This window comes from Trematomus bernacchii, unplaced genomic scaffold (genome assembly GCF_902827165.1).
Source record: "Trematomus bernacchii unplaced genomic scaffold, fTreBer1.1, whole genome shotgun sequence".
Classification (NCBI taxonomy): domain Eukaryota; kingdom Metazoa; phylum Chordata; class Actinopteri; order Perciformes; family Nototheniidae; genus Trematomus; species Trematomus bernacchii.
The window spans coordinates 10,802,095-10,816,377 of NW_022987714.1; the positions used below are offsets into that span (position 1 = coordinate 10,802,095).

General features: G+C 39.5%; 1 protein-coding gene across 1 annotated transcript; it reads right to left on the minus strand.

Annotated features, from left to right (window-relative positions):
- Window positions 1-4,287: 4,287 nt before the first annotated feature.
- On the minus strand, window positions 4,288-13,496 carry uri1 (URI1 prefoldin like chaperone). The gene is made up of 11 exons (XM_034141407.1): window positions 13,106-13,496; window positions 12,225-12,259; window positions 10,191-10,269; window positions 9,805-9,940; window positions 8,556-8,647; window positions 8,409-8,472; window positions 8,030-8,258; window positions 7,688-7,934; window positions 7,436-7,575; window positions 7,092-7,332; window positions 4,288-5,027 (listed from the first exon to the last, which is right to left on the minus strand). The coding sequence occupies exons 1-11, from the start codon at window positions 13,175-13,177 to the stop codon at window positions 4,839-4,841; spliced, it is 1,524 nt and encodes a 507-aa protein (XP_033997298.1). The 5' UTR covers window positions 13,178-13,496; the 3' UTR covers window positions 4,288-4,838.
- Between the last annotated feature and the right edge of the window lie 787 nt (window positions 13,497-14,283).

Below are 14,283 nucleotides of genomic sequence, written 5' to 3' on the forward strand. Positions count from 1 at the left end.
ACTCACTTTTTCGCACAAATGACTCCAGTAAATCTGAATCGGTTATTTATTTGTTTCTTACCTGGCGAGATTGGAGGAGGCGCGGAGGACACGAGGTGACAGCTGGAGTTCAGAGGAGGAGAGTGATGTTGAACTGGATGACTGACTGCTGACTGACGGAGTGTATACGCTTCTCACGCTTTATCATAAACGCCCAACACACAGTCGGACCCAGATTCCCGCTTCTTGAACTGTCGCTTCCTCTCTAAAAAAGAAACCTTAAAAACACTCGCACCAGACGCAACCGCAGCGCGCTTAGCTGTGTAGTATTTCCAGTTGAAGAAAGAGGTAATGAAATCTTTTTAAAAAATTACTCGGGATACTTCGACATGTCCCGAAGCCGTATGTCTCCCTCATCTGGCCGCTGGTGTGTAAGTGTAACAGACTGGCAACGTGCGTAAAATGTGCTCTGCCGTCTCCAGGACGCAGCCCTCATCAATCCCTCTTCTCACTCAGACATGCGTGCATTTGGAATTTAAAGTATTACGTGGTATTATGGATGTCAAATTCGCTAAGGAGATTACCTGCAGGAGTATTACTTGTATATTCTTTGGAAACTTGTGTAAAGGCATGATGTATAAGGAGTCAAGATCTTTATGCTGTATTTTACATGCAGTGGTGGCTGTAGACCAATTGTATTGGTGGGCCATATGACCAGTTAATTTATGAGAGGGGCACACAAATGCAGGAGAACAGAGACATATCTAGTCCAGTATTAAGTCATAGCGTACAAAAAAAAAACTCACAAAAGACCCTGATTAGTGTATGTTTCAGTTATATAGTTATATAATCTGTGTTATTAATCATTTTTATTAAATTGCAATTACACAAATCCAAACAAACACATTCCCAGAACTTTGGCTCCAATTACAGCCCAGTATTGGCTTCAACACTATCACAAATGATATATCATAGACTCTTTTTTTCAGTTTTCTTTCAGAGGGGGGGGGGGGGGGGGGGGGCACAGGGGGTTCCAAGCTCAGTGTTATGGGGGCACTGGCCCCTGTTGCCCCCTCCCTAGAACCGCTGTTATTCAGATGTTCATTTTTACACAGGCTTATCCTGTGTGTTGTGTATTATTTCAGATTCTTTTTGCTTGACGTACCCATACCCTTTGTTGGCATGTTGTGTAAGGAAAGAGAGGATAACTAAACCTCTGTGATTTAGCATTTTAGATGGTAAATGGCTCTATTAAGGAAGAGTAATTGGATGCATGTAACCCTCACATTTGCACTATCCTGCTGACCTTGAATGTGGATTCACCTCCAACAAAGTGAGGAGAGTTTTCTTACTTTGAATACGTGAAAGCTTTTCAAATATTTTCCTCTAAGAAAAACATTCTTAGACATCATCACACATAAAGAGAAACATTTAAATGACATATAATGATTAAAGCGATTTATGTTTTTTTACTATTTTCTCAATGAATGACTTCATTCTTTGCTCCATTTTCATAAAATTGTGGGGGGAAAGTATTATCAGTTCCCAGAGCCAGAGAGGATGTCTTCAGATGTTTAAAGGCGGCAAATCCTCTCATTTGATAAACTGAAAGCAGACCATTTTGACATGTATTGAAAAACTACTTTATAAAATTAGCTAATTATAAAAAGAACATGTTACATTATGTGACATAACATTAATGCCCATCTTTTTGTCTTTGTACATTACAATATTCTCTTTAATCCATGCTGTGAATTGCTCTTCCAATGAAACACATATTTGTCAACCCTTGTCCAGCTCTTTATTTAACCGGTTATATTGTAGTTATTTCTATTCATATTTGTATATTTATAAACACATTTATTATATATTTTTTTATTCTACATTGTTGTTTCTTGCAGTGAACCAATCAACCAAAATCCTTTATATATGTGGCATGTGAATTCTGAAAGAAGTGGCCAATACATTTTCTGTCAATCCACTACAATACATTTAGGAAAGTGCAAAAACTAAAAATCGAAGTGATATTTTTAATCTCTGAATGATTTTGTCGGCAATCTGAAGAATCAAAACATCAGTGCGAAAATCTAAGTGTCATGAAGCGACATCACAATGAATCACCTCAACATTGGTTTCTCCTGTGAGTTCCTTCAGTTTATTCTTAGGCCGTGAGTGTAAATGGCGTATAGTGGCTGGATCTTAAATACAATACGTTCAAACTGCAGTTGAGCAGACGTGCTGGTGCTGTTTAATCCATTCCTCTGACATATGGAGCTAAGTGCAACACTTCCTCTCCCCCTCTCAGGCCCAGGTACCTGTCTGGACAACAATACCTGCTTGAATCCTTCATCACACAACTCTTTAAATCCCTCTTAATCCCTGAAATGTAGATCTCATGTGTGTTCCAGACCGTTACATAGTTTGCATGCAAGATTTCTTTATAATGTAGTTCTGCTGTGTTGCAGCATATACCTTTGCAGCTTAACCTACATAAGTCCATTGATCCGTGTCTCACCAACACAAGTCTAGTATGTTAAGCATTGCCTAATCTGTCTCATGCTACCTGGATTTTCATATTGGAGAAATAATCCTGATGAAGTGGAGGGGGGGCCCGAGTCACCTCAGGACCTGTTTAAAAGCTTCTTATCGGAGACCTGCACTCCCACCATTTAACTAAAAAGGGGAGTGATAGCCTTTCAACTCACAAGCCGCAGCTTTAATTAAAGCGGCTTGTAGGGGAGATCAAGTCCAGTGGTGTGTATGAGTTGCCCCACAAAAAGAATCTAAATTACATCAAACAACAGAGCTCAGTCCGGAGTGATTTCCAAGTATATTACTAAAGAAAAAATCCTCATATTAATCTCCTAAACTCCAAACACACACAGAGTGTACCAAACGCTCAGCAACCAGAGACAACATTGTTTTAAAGTTATACTTTAAAATGTTTAAATGAGGGGATTTAAAAAACGTGGATCTTCCTTAAAAATAATTACACAAGAGAGCTATGAGAATAGTAAACAGAGCTTATTTTAATGAACCACCCAATATATTATTAAATAATCACATGCCCTTGTATTTAGGGACTTCAAAACAGCACAATTAACTATGGAGTAAAACAAAAGGATAATCCAAGACTGTGTTAAGGTGTTGTTCCAAAAAATACTCAATATGAAGGAATTAGAAATGGGGGATTGCGATGAGGGAGGTACATTATTTTTGACAGATTTGATGACTTTCATATTTGTATTTTGGGTTTCTAAAACCTGTTAACATGCTTCTGATGTTTTTTTTTTTTAATTGTTATTCTCATACAGTCTGTCTGAATATACCTCTATTTCCTTCCATTTTGAAACACATTGTTTTAACACCTGTCTCTTTAAACCCCCTTCTCAAAAAAGCGAAATAAATTAGGGCGCACCTTTGCAAAGGTAGTTGTCAGGTTGTTAGTGGAGACACTCTGATGGAGGGCGGTATATTCTGATGAGCCTGCACGTGAAAAGATGACCTGCTGAAGACCGTGATTTCCGTCTGAGGCAACCATGATGTGATTAAGCAAAAGCAAAGTTTAGTCACAAAATGCAAATCTAAGTCAACATCTTTTCTTTTCATGACCCCTTCAGATGTATCTTGTCACGGGGAGGAAGAGAACTAAACTACCCAACTGTTTATAAGAAGTGAAACATTTCCCCATCTCTACCAGCCCCCAAAAATGCTATACTCACAGTAATGTGTGTCTTTTAAAAGTACATTTTGGTGTATATACCTTTACTGAAGTAGGAGTTTAAATATAGGATTGTAATACTGCTGTACTGGAACTGGATATGTATACTCCCTATCATACTTATGTCAAATCTTTAAGCATTTTAACATCCTATATTTTTCTAAGCTCGCTACTGGAACTATGAACTGCAGACTCTAAATCACTCTCTCCTGGCCCTCTGCAGTAACGTTTTGTTTTTCAGCCAATGCTAAACTTGATTTGTTGTCAGAGGGTGGTTGGCGTGGATATAGGGCGGGGATAAAGCTTTACTTAGTTGCTCAAATTTTAATACACGGCAGGAGTAACAATAATTCATAAAAAGACCATATTAGCTCATTCAGTGACTGGTAATAGCAATTTAAATATCAAAACAATTTGCGCTAGGCATCAGGGAAGAAAATGTAATCATAAACATTACTACGCAGTGTGAGAAACACTGAGAAACTCTTTCAAAACTTCAGGTAAAGGCCTGATAAAAGATCAAAGTCTGCACAAAACAAATGAAATAAAGATCATATTTTCGTTAAAGGAAGAAAGAGGAAGCAGTATTTGTAGCCAAAATTGTTTATTTTCCTTTTAGTTTCCATCAATATTCTTTTTTTGTCTTTACATAAAGCTTGTCACAAAGGAATACATACATTCATTAGGCAGGTCAAGAAAAATACAAATAAGAGCTAGCTGGCACCCGATTCTGCTTAACAATCGAAAAAAAACAAGGTAACTGCTTTTAAGAGCAGCCTACAGTCCTACCTTAACTGGCTCTAGCATTGATGAACAGAAAAACAAAAGAAAGGTAAAACGATGACGGACAGAAATCGGTCGCCATTTAAACTGTAATAATGTATAAGCAACAGACGGAGTGAGCAAGGGAGTATTTACTAGTGTTTGGATCTTGCTAAAAAGCAGTGTTACACACAAAGCGTTGCTACTCTACTTTTTCTCACTGAATTCTCAATGACAGAAACCCTGTATTGAAGGAGGTGAAAGATATGTGAAGGAAAAGGGAGATGCTGTGCAGGTCATCGGTTGTAGAAAAGAAACTTTAGTAAAACAACAGACCGACATGTTATTGTGAAAAATTCCAATTGATTGCCAACCATCACTTCTGCTGCAATCTGGCAGCTTTAAACTTGGACACCCTCTTCGGGGCCTCCTGGGGGGGGGCTACTTCAGACGCCACCTCCTCCTGCTTCCTCTCCATGATGGTGGGCAGAGCTGGTGGAGCGAGGGTCAGGTGAGGAACAGCTGTAGGCATCGGGTCCTTTTCCACCACTGTACCTGAAAAGGCCTGGAGGAGAGAGAGAGAGAATGATTGTGGTAAAAGCTGGTGTGAAGGTAGAATTAGATGGAGGTACTTTATTGATCCCAATTTGGGAAATGTTTGCGTTGCAGCAGCATAAAAAACAACATAACATAAAATGTTCCTGCATGAAATTAAAAAAAATTACAAGATGTTATATATTTTTTTCGGTTGTGTGAAATCTAGAGAAATCTGTAATTCGAAATCAGGGTAACGGTGCTTTTCATTGGTCAGCAAGTAATTCCTTTGCGCATGTGTCAGCATTATGGTTGTCACAATTTCTAATACATTTTTAAGCCACATAGTTCCAATTTTCTTTTAGATCTTAGTTGTTTATGACTCAACCAGATTAAGGATTTTAGTTCTTGGATGCCCGGATCTTAAATTATCAAAGAAACAAGCTGAGCAAATAGAAGCAGCATGTGTTCACTGAACAGCCTTGGAGGAACACCATTTTTTTTTTTTATGTGAATTTGCTTTATTCAATGCTTTTAGTGGGGTTTTTTTTAATCGCCAAGGGCCTCATTTATAACGCCTTGCGTAGGATTCACGTGGAAAGGTTGCTTACGTAGTACAAAGCAAAAAAATAGGTACAGACATTTTCCGACATTTTCCAATTCACAAAACATTGCGTACCGGCGAGGGAAGTGCGTACCGGCACTTCCTACGCCTGTTTCCCTTTATAAATCACAATCGACTCGAAATGCGGCGCAGCTTTTGCGGGCTTCTCGTAACGCCCATATTTCGGGCTTCTCGTAACGCCCATATTTGCCTATAAATAGTCAAAGAAACGCCCATTCATTCATTCATTTTGACTGACTGCATGAAGAAGATCGCAGGAAATGACGACAGAACAGCTAAAAAAGACATCTCACACCATGTCAGATTTAGGTTATTTTGGTCGAGATAAATCATATTGTTTGGTGGATGCCGTTTGAACCAGAGTAGCAGCATGGAGGTCGGATCGTCAGTTTAGACGTAATTCTGTCCTCCTGCTTACCGCATCATTTATGAGAAAACATTTCATAACATTAACACAACATATTCGAGGTGGTTTTAAATAACATATCCGTATTTATTTATTTATTTCTCCAAGTTATGTTTTTGTGTGCACTGAGGAGTCGCAAACAGGCGTTTGTTTAATCATTTTAAGATTGGCTTTAATCAATGTTTGAAAATGAATTCTTCATATTTGATAAATGAGGTAACATTTTATTTATGGTATTATTTCCACATATTTCTCTCCATTCTTCCTTCTGCCAACGGTGTCGCAGTTTCTCGTCTCTCCCGTTTTTGTGCTTAGTGCGTACGCATGGGTTAGAGTTTGCGTGGAGGACAGCACATTTTCCCGTCAAGTTAGTATTTTATAAAATCGCAAACATTGCGTAGAAACTGGCGTACGCCATTTTTTGAGCATATATCCCTTTATAAATGAGGCCCCTGGTCTGCTTGTTTTGGAGAGGAAGAGGCTTCTGTTGATAATGTGGGTCTCGTTAAATAACTACTGAACTTCTGGATCTTAAATGATCAAAGAAAAGGCAGAGCAAACGTAAGGGGCAGCTCGCAGCCCCTACAGGAAAATCTTTGTCCAGCGTTGGTAATAAGTACAACAGCTCTTATGATTCCACACACTTCACGACTTCCCCAACTCCCTCTTTAGTTATTGTTTTGCTTGGGATCCCCAGCGGCAGATAATAAGTTTACACATTGTGCGTTTACCGTGGTAACACGTTAATGATGGTTGGAGTTTCAGGCTCACAAAATGCTTCCTACTGTTTTCATGCTGTGATTTCTTCTTCATATCGTCTCGTGTGACTAACATTTAATATCTGTTTGACCGAATGCAGCCCCCGTTTCAACTTAAAGAGGCTTCTGTGGGGTTTTGTTATATCCTCATTAAGGGATTTGAGGCTCAGAGGAGCAATTTAACAACAGTTTCATAACGTAGCCATATTGCAGATCCCTCCACACTGTAACTGAGATTAAAGACATTACACTGAGCAGATCTAAGCAGTAGTGCAACTAAAACTAAAAAACATGTGTATTGCTTACCTCAAACCGACTGGCGGGGTGCAGTGGGACGGCGGTGGGACTGTCCTCCTCCGTGAGGCCGTCGCTGGTGTCGCTGTGCGTCGTGTCGTCGTGGCTGTAGCTTCGTCCAATCATACGGCGCTCATCAAAGTCTGCCGCGCTGCTCTCGCTCGTGTCGCTGCACACGCTGTTCTCTCGGCTGCGAGACTTCAGGATGGACTTTCTGGGGATGGGTTCCCCGTTCTTCACGTCCACAAACAACCTGACAAAGACAGCAGACCCGTTTCACCAATCAGAGGACAGGAGCCTCATTTAGCAGACCAAAGGACTGTTTTTTTTTTTTCTAAATGTAGTTTTTAATTTACCTGTAAATGTCCACTGGGGTAGTGATTTTGTGAAGTTCATGATGTCCATTGTTGAGGCCGTTTTTCTTTTTCTTCTTAGAATGCTGCTCTTTCCTCTCGCTGAACTTCAACATGGTGTTCTTTCCTGTGTTTATCCTCACCTGAAGCAAAATACGGAGACAGGGTTAAGAGAAAGTCGCAAAAACCGGAAATAAGCAGTAAAATTAATGAAGATAAAACAAGTTCTTGCTATCAGTGATTTATCACTCCGACCTTCTTAGGTTCCATTGTGTGAGAGAAAGAGATGGTAGGCAAACCGTGGCCTTCCTCTTCCTCGTCGTCTTCCTCTGCTATGCTGTCTTTGCACGGCGGCTTTTTACTGTGAGGCGCGGAGGTCCAGCTTGGCTTCACACTTTGTCCGTTTACTGGAGGTGCTGCATCTGCCTCCTTCTCCTCTTCAGAGGATGAGGAGGATTCCTCACCATTCATGTCACCATTCATGTCCCCATTATCAGATAATCTGAAGAAAAAAACATTTCAATGAGACCTTTTTTATTCTGCCTAAGGTAGCAATTATTAAGGTTATCAGGAGAACACCCCTGTGTGTTTTTCTACCTGTCCTGATCATCTTGTTGCTGCTCCAGTTTCTCCAGTTCATCCAACCTAGCCCACAACTCCTCCTCAGTGATGGTGCCTATTCTTCTCTCTGTATCTCCGCCCTCCACTTTAATCTCCTCTTCTTCTTCTTCTTCTTCTTCTTCTTCTTCGTCTTCTTCTTCTTTTAGATCCAAAATGGCATCCAATTTGGGCTTAGAATTAGGTTTGTGTGCTATCCTTTTCCTTCCTGTTAAAGCAAGATGGAAAATAAATTCATTAGCTTTGTTTTTGCTTAATGCCAATATGAGTTTGTTGTAAAATTAAACTCTCGTTACTTTCTTTCACAAGGCAAGATAGATAAGTAAAATGGAGACAGAAGAAAGGCAGACAAAGATACCTTTGGTGACAGCAGCTTCGATGTTTCTGGAGTCTTCTCTAATGTCAATATAGTCCCCTTTCCCCTAAAAAACAAGCAAAGTCAATATACCTTTTAAGTGATAGGTAATATCTCATCTGTGAGAAGACTTGCAGTAACGCAACATACAGACGAGATGTTTTCCAAATCCTTGGTGAGCCCGACTCTGGCTTCAAAGTTTTTCATCGTCTTTGAAAGATCGTCCATTTCACTCTTCACATCTGCAGAAAAAAAAAAGGGTACATTATCATTCAACATTAAGAAAGTTGGAAGCATTCTGACAAAACACAATGTGCAAAAAGACTGGCTGCAGGCTAATGGAGATTTAAATAAAACATTTAATGGCAACCAGCGGCGAAAGAGTTAAAATACTAAACAAGTTGAGGGGAAAAAAAATTGGAAAATGATGACACAAACAGTTCATAATATCTTCTGCCCTGAATACTACTCCGGATCATTAAATCTTGACAACAATTAAGCCCTTTTACTAATAGCAGCAGAGGGCCCTTGTTTCCATGGCGATTGGGAGCCCCTCCAGTCAGTGCATCAACTGGAAGTGAGGAAAGGTCAAACACAGAAGGCCTGACAACTCAGCCCCTGTTTGACACATTTCAGCCAGCTATGTTTGTATTACAGCACTTAGCTCTGTAATAGCGGGGTGGGCCGGGTCAGCAGATAGGAGGGGGGAGGGGGGGGGGGGCTGCGGATGGGCTGTGGCAGCGTGTTTCTGCTTCACTAAACACCCTAATAATGTTCACATCAGAGATCGTTACTTGGGCCCATTTCACTTGATATGAGATTTTTTCAGACCTAGAACGAGCGGCGGGGAAAAAATGCAAGACAAAACACGGCCGTGCATAACCCATGATGTTATAAACACATTTCTTCTCTTCAAAAAGACTTCTCGCACTTGATCAAACAATAATCTTGCATTGACAGGATGTGATTTGACAACAGGAGAAGAAAAAAAAGTGTGAATTGACATAGAAAGATTAACAAAAAAAGCAGGGACAGCGGTGACATGAAACAAGAGCAGCACAGCGCATGAGTGCTGTAGATGTGCTGTGCAGCGTGCAACCCTTTAACCAAATGTGAAATTAAGTACCCCGCATATGACAAAAATCATGCATGCTTCAAGATATCAATGCAATTATGGGAAGCAGCATTACAGTTCCCCAAACAGATCCTTAAAATAGACTCAATTTGACAAGTTCTTCCCAAAGTTTTGTGGCAAATAATGGCTCCTCTAAAAGTATGTTTATCACTTCAGTGATTCTTCAGTGGAGCTTGATGCAGCAACACCCTCTGCTGGAGGAAGAGGAGCAGTGCTGAGCCGTTACTTTGAGAATAAACAGTGTCTTTTCAAAAACAGACTCACATTTCATCCTGTGATCCACAATTTTCTGAGCCTGCTTGGTGGAGCACTTGGCGAACCAGTTGTCGCCGAGCAACGCTGTGACCTCGTTGGTGTGCACCAGCTTCCCCGGCATGAAGGCCAGAGGGCCAAAGGGAACCTGTTTATAGCACATGGGGTCAAACAACAGCAACAGAAACAATGAGCAGGAGTCATGATGTGGACGTGAGGATAGGAGTGAAGAAGAAATAAAAATGCCGCAAAAATATGCATATTGAGGCTCAGTTTCTGCAAAGCTAAAACACAGCTCATGAAGCTGCTAAATGCAAAACTTGACATTTACAAAAGACACACAAGTTGTGTAACTGTGTGTGTTTCTCCTGTGTATTTGCAACAAGGTCAGCACTCACCGTGATGTCATAAGAAAGCTGATCTGGAAGAGTTTTAAGCCGGTCATTCAGCGCTTCATAGTCACCTGACACCTTCTTCCTGCAGAAGCACAGATTCACAATGTTAGGCAAACCACTATTCAAATAAATGTGTTTTTGTTTATTTATTTGAAGTCACAGATGTCCTCTGAGCCATTGTTATCCAATTTGGTTTGTTGGACTTATTTTTGAAGGTTAAACAATTGGAAGAACAATGGGAAGTAAAAAATAGCTATTCAGCAATTAGGAAGTGCCTGTTTCCCCCTTCAGAGGGGGGCGTTAGAGAAACTAAAGTCGCCTCAAGATGTCCCTGGTATACATTGATTTTATTTATTTTTAGAGAAAATCATGATGATAATACTATGCTATACAACCACCTTCTTGCTGCAGGTAAAAAAAAACATAGCTATGTACAGTTACTCTTAAAATAATATTTTACGATTAAAACCTTTTTTTGAGGCGCCCTACTTTCTCCAATTTCATGCCTGCAGGTGCAATTACAACATTTATATTGAAACAAGCGAGAACTAGTTCATTATGTTTTATTGCTCTTTCAAACTTAAAAAATCTGTATTCAGTTTACTTGTAAAGAGGGCCTTGCACATTGACTGAAGTGTTTTCAGTTAATCGGCCTTTGTTCAGATGTAATGATCGGGAGAACCAGGCTGTTCATTCAGTGCACCAATAAGAATGGTACATGTATTTTGGTCTGTCAACAACACAAACAGGAGACTCACAGAGAAGTCAAGTATGCACACGCCCCCAGACTCACAATCAGCCCAACACATTGGAATACTGTGTTTGAGGTCCAAATACTTATTTTAGTAAAAACTGCAGTGGCATTTACAAGGTTGCATACTGTACTGTAACATGTAGTATGCCAGTAATTGAGATATAGTACTCAGTCCTTACATGGTGCCTTGAACTTTGACCTTTTCTGCTCATCTGCTGTGCAGAGTTACAGTAAATAACACTACTGCAGACCACTGCTTGCATCAATACAAATACATTTTACTGTAATATAGTTACACTATAGTAGAGCTCCTACATGAGTTATGGTCCACTCACACAGGTGTTTCCACTTTGTATTTCCTCTACTTGTTGTTGACATCTACTACACTCTTGTGTGAGCTTTGTTGCATCTGTTTGAGTGAATCATTCAAACAGACCAGTGGAAATAATAAAGTTAATGATGGCTTAATTCCATTTAGCTGCTTTCAAGATCCTGGTGTTCTGCAATATGGCTCAATGTCAAGGATCACCGGGACACTTAAATACAACAGAGCCTTGTTCTCGTCCACAAATGTGGAAAACTGTCTTTGGCACATCCGGATTAGGCAATCAGACTAAATACCACTGTGCAGTGTGCAGGGCCTAAAGGTTGATTGTGTTCTAACAATGCTTCTTCTTCCAACTACAAGTGTGCTTGGAATTAAGGATACACAGGCTAATTATGGCATGCTTGAAACAAATGCCACTGATTGGTCAGGGAGTGTCTAATTTGTAGATTTAAACCACAGCCAGCACTCTAAATACAGAGCATCAATATTGCAAAGAATCATTCTTGATTATTTGGGGAAGAAAAAAACTTCAAGGCTATTATTAGAAAAAAAATTAGGCAGCTCTAAATGGATCTATACAATTATGATTCGATTAAATACAAACTTCCCTGAAAAAAAAAAGGCGGATGATGGCAGAAGCTGAAATATTATTATAATTGGATCACTTAGGGATAAGCAAGTGCAAGGCAAACAAATGAATATGTATATATTTGTTAAAACGCTACAGAGTTGAGCAGAACATTTCAAAAAGAATCCTCTTGAATGCGTTTTATTTTCACAGATATGTTTATATTTTGTTATTTATTTCTCTAAGGAACTGTATATTGAACATATGCTTTTTGCTACTTTGTTTATCATCAATATTTTTAACAGTGTATTACAAAGACAAGAAAAAAAGTATAGAAAGATATCACTATGCAACTTTTGACAAAGTACATGTGATCTTCAAACTTACCAGTGCTGAATCCGACTTTCACAGTCTTTCACCACCTGTTTTAGACAGATAACTTTAATGAAAATTAAGTTGTCCAAAATCTATGGAATTTACATAGTATTAAGTCAAGGATTGAATAGCCATAACATGTTCTGGTATAATGGCAAATATGATAATTGCAACATGCAAATTGCAAACATACAACTTGTGATTATATAAGTTAAAGAAACATCACACACAGGGAAATGGAAAAAATACCCAACCAGGAAGCAGGAGAGGAAGACAAACACAGCTGTCAAAACTGCATTCAAATGGAATTGCACAAACATTCCTTCAATGTGATATATGGGGACACATACAGTTCATGTTAACAAAACATTTCTAAAGTTTTGCTTGCAGGACTTTCTCAGTGTTGACTTTATACAGATTCGTATCTAACAAATCGAAACTTAAAAAGCTCCCATTGTTTTAAAACTGTCACGTGCATCACTTAGTCAACCGTTAGCTAGCCGTTGTCAACAGTTCATAAACACAATACAAGTCAGTTTCACTAAGTGTGAATGCTAACCACTAGCAGTACAAACACAGAGGCACAGAAAAGGACACTAAACACACCCCCTCCTGCAGGCACCATTTTCATTACAAGACCTTGAACATGTGTGTGGCTGCCAGAGAGGAAGCTTCTCGAACATGCAGACATTGACCTTACAACTAACTAATTCTACATAAACGTTTGTGCAATTAGTGCATAAAGGTCTGTATTTAATTTTAAAATGCACTAAAGTAGATTTACTGGTAGTTCAAAGACCCTTGCTGAACCACCGCGTGGCCAGGAGCACACTATGGTTGGGCTAACGTTGAACGTTATTTGCTAAATGTTTCATGTCAACTGGTTACATTACCTTCTCTTGTTCCTCTCGGAGCCTGACAACTCCTCCGAGATGCTCATTGCTCATTTTACCTTTTTCCGCCATTGTTAACCCAGGTGCACAACAGGAAATTGTGTTATTTGAAACCCCAAAACAAAGCTCAGGGGTTGTTGTGAGTCCTAAAGAAGTGTTTATGAATGCAGCCGCAGCGATTCCTGAGACCCGTTCTGGCCGTAGTCATCAATGGGGCAGTGATAAAGATCCTCACTTTCGGAAGTGATACCATTTCACACTCTCATTTCAAGATTTCTGCATGATCTCCAAAAATATCCACGGTGTTAATCCAAAAGAACAGCAAATATTCCTCGTCACTCTCGCTGCGACGTGCACCTCGGTCCGATGTCAACACAGCATAAATAACAAGGGAACTTCCGCTCATGATTTTCAAAATAAAAGCTATCGTTGGTACGTCGCTTCTCAGTGAGGCTACACATAAAGAAAAAAAAGTTTATCATTAATGTTATTGAATTAGTATCTCACAACACATTTCGTTAAAAAATATTTCAATATTCCATCCATATTCCAACAAAATGAGTAAATGACCACATAACACTGTGTCTGTGGCAAACAGTTTGCTCTGGGATTATAAAGCCCCTTGGGGTCTGAGGGCAGTTGGCAAACAAGACTTTAGTTAGTACTGTCATCAATTACTGAAAATAAAAAGAGTTAACCCTGTTATTAAATAAGCAAACTTACAAAATAAAACTTAAGTAGAAGTTTGCAAATATTGGCATCAAATACTGAACAAGCCATCATTAAAATGTGTTATTGTTTAGTGTTATCATAGCAAATGTTCTATATTTCTAAGTTGATTTTATCCTGTTGTGTGCAAATTGTTATTATAAAGCTAAAAAAGTACATTTCTGAAACTTAGTTGAGAAGAAGTATGGAGTGGCATAACATGGAGACATTCACGTAAAGCACAAACATCTCAATATTCTCCCCCTTCCCAGTCCACTCCAGTGAAGTCCCCCCACCATGCTTTTATTTTGAAGAGACACCAATGCATTTCCCGTTATTCAGTTAGCTAAGCTATCTTGACGCAGCTGATCCTCTGTGTCCCCCAACGTACTCTGGGTAAAATGGATGATTGCACAAATGTAAACAGTCGTAGCCAGCCAAGATCCTCCTGCAGTCAAAGTCAAACACAC

Coding starts and splice junctions, on each gene's coding strand:
- uri1 (XM_034141407.1), bottom strand. CDS start 13,177: ATGGCGGAAAAAGGTAAAATGAGCAATGAGCATCTCGGAGGAGTTGTC. Junction 12,260..13,105: donor TCCGAGAGGAACAAGAGAAG/GTAATGTAACCA, acceptor TGTCTAAAACAG/GTGGTGAAAGACTGTGAAAG. Junction 9,941..10,190: donor AGCTTTCTTATGACATCACG/GTGAGTGCTGAC, acceptor TGCTATAAACAG/GTTCCCTTTGGCCCTCTGGC.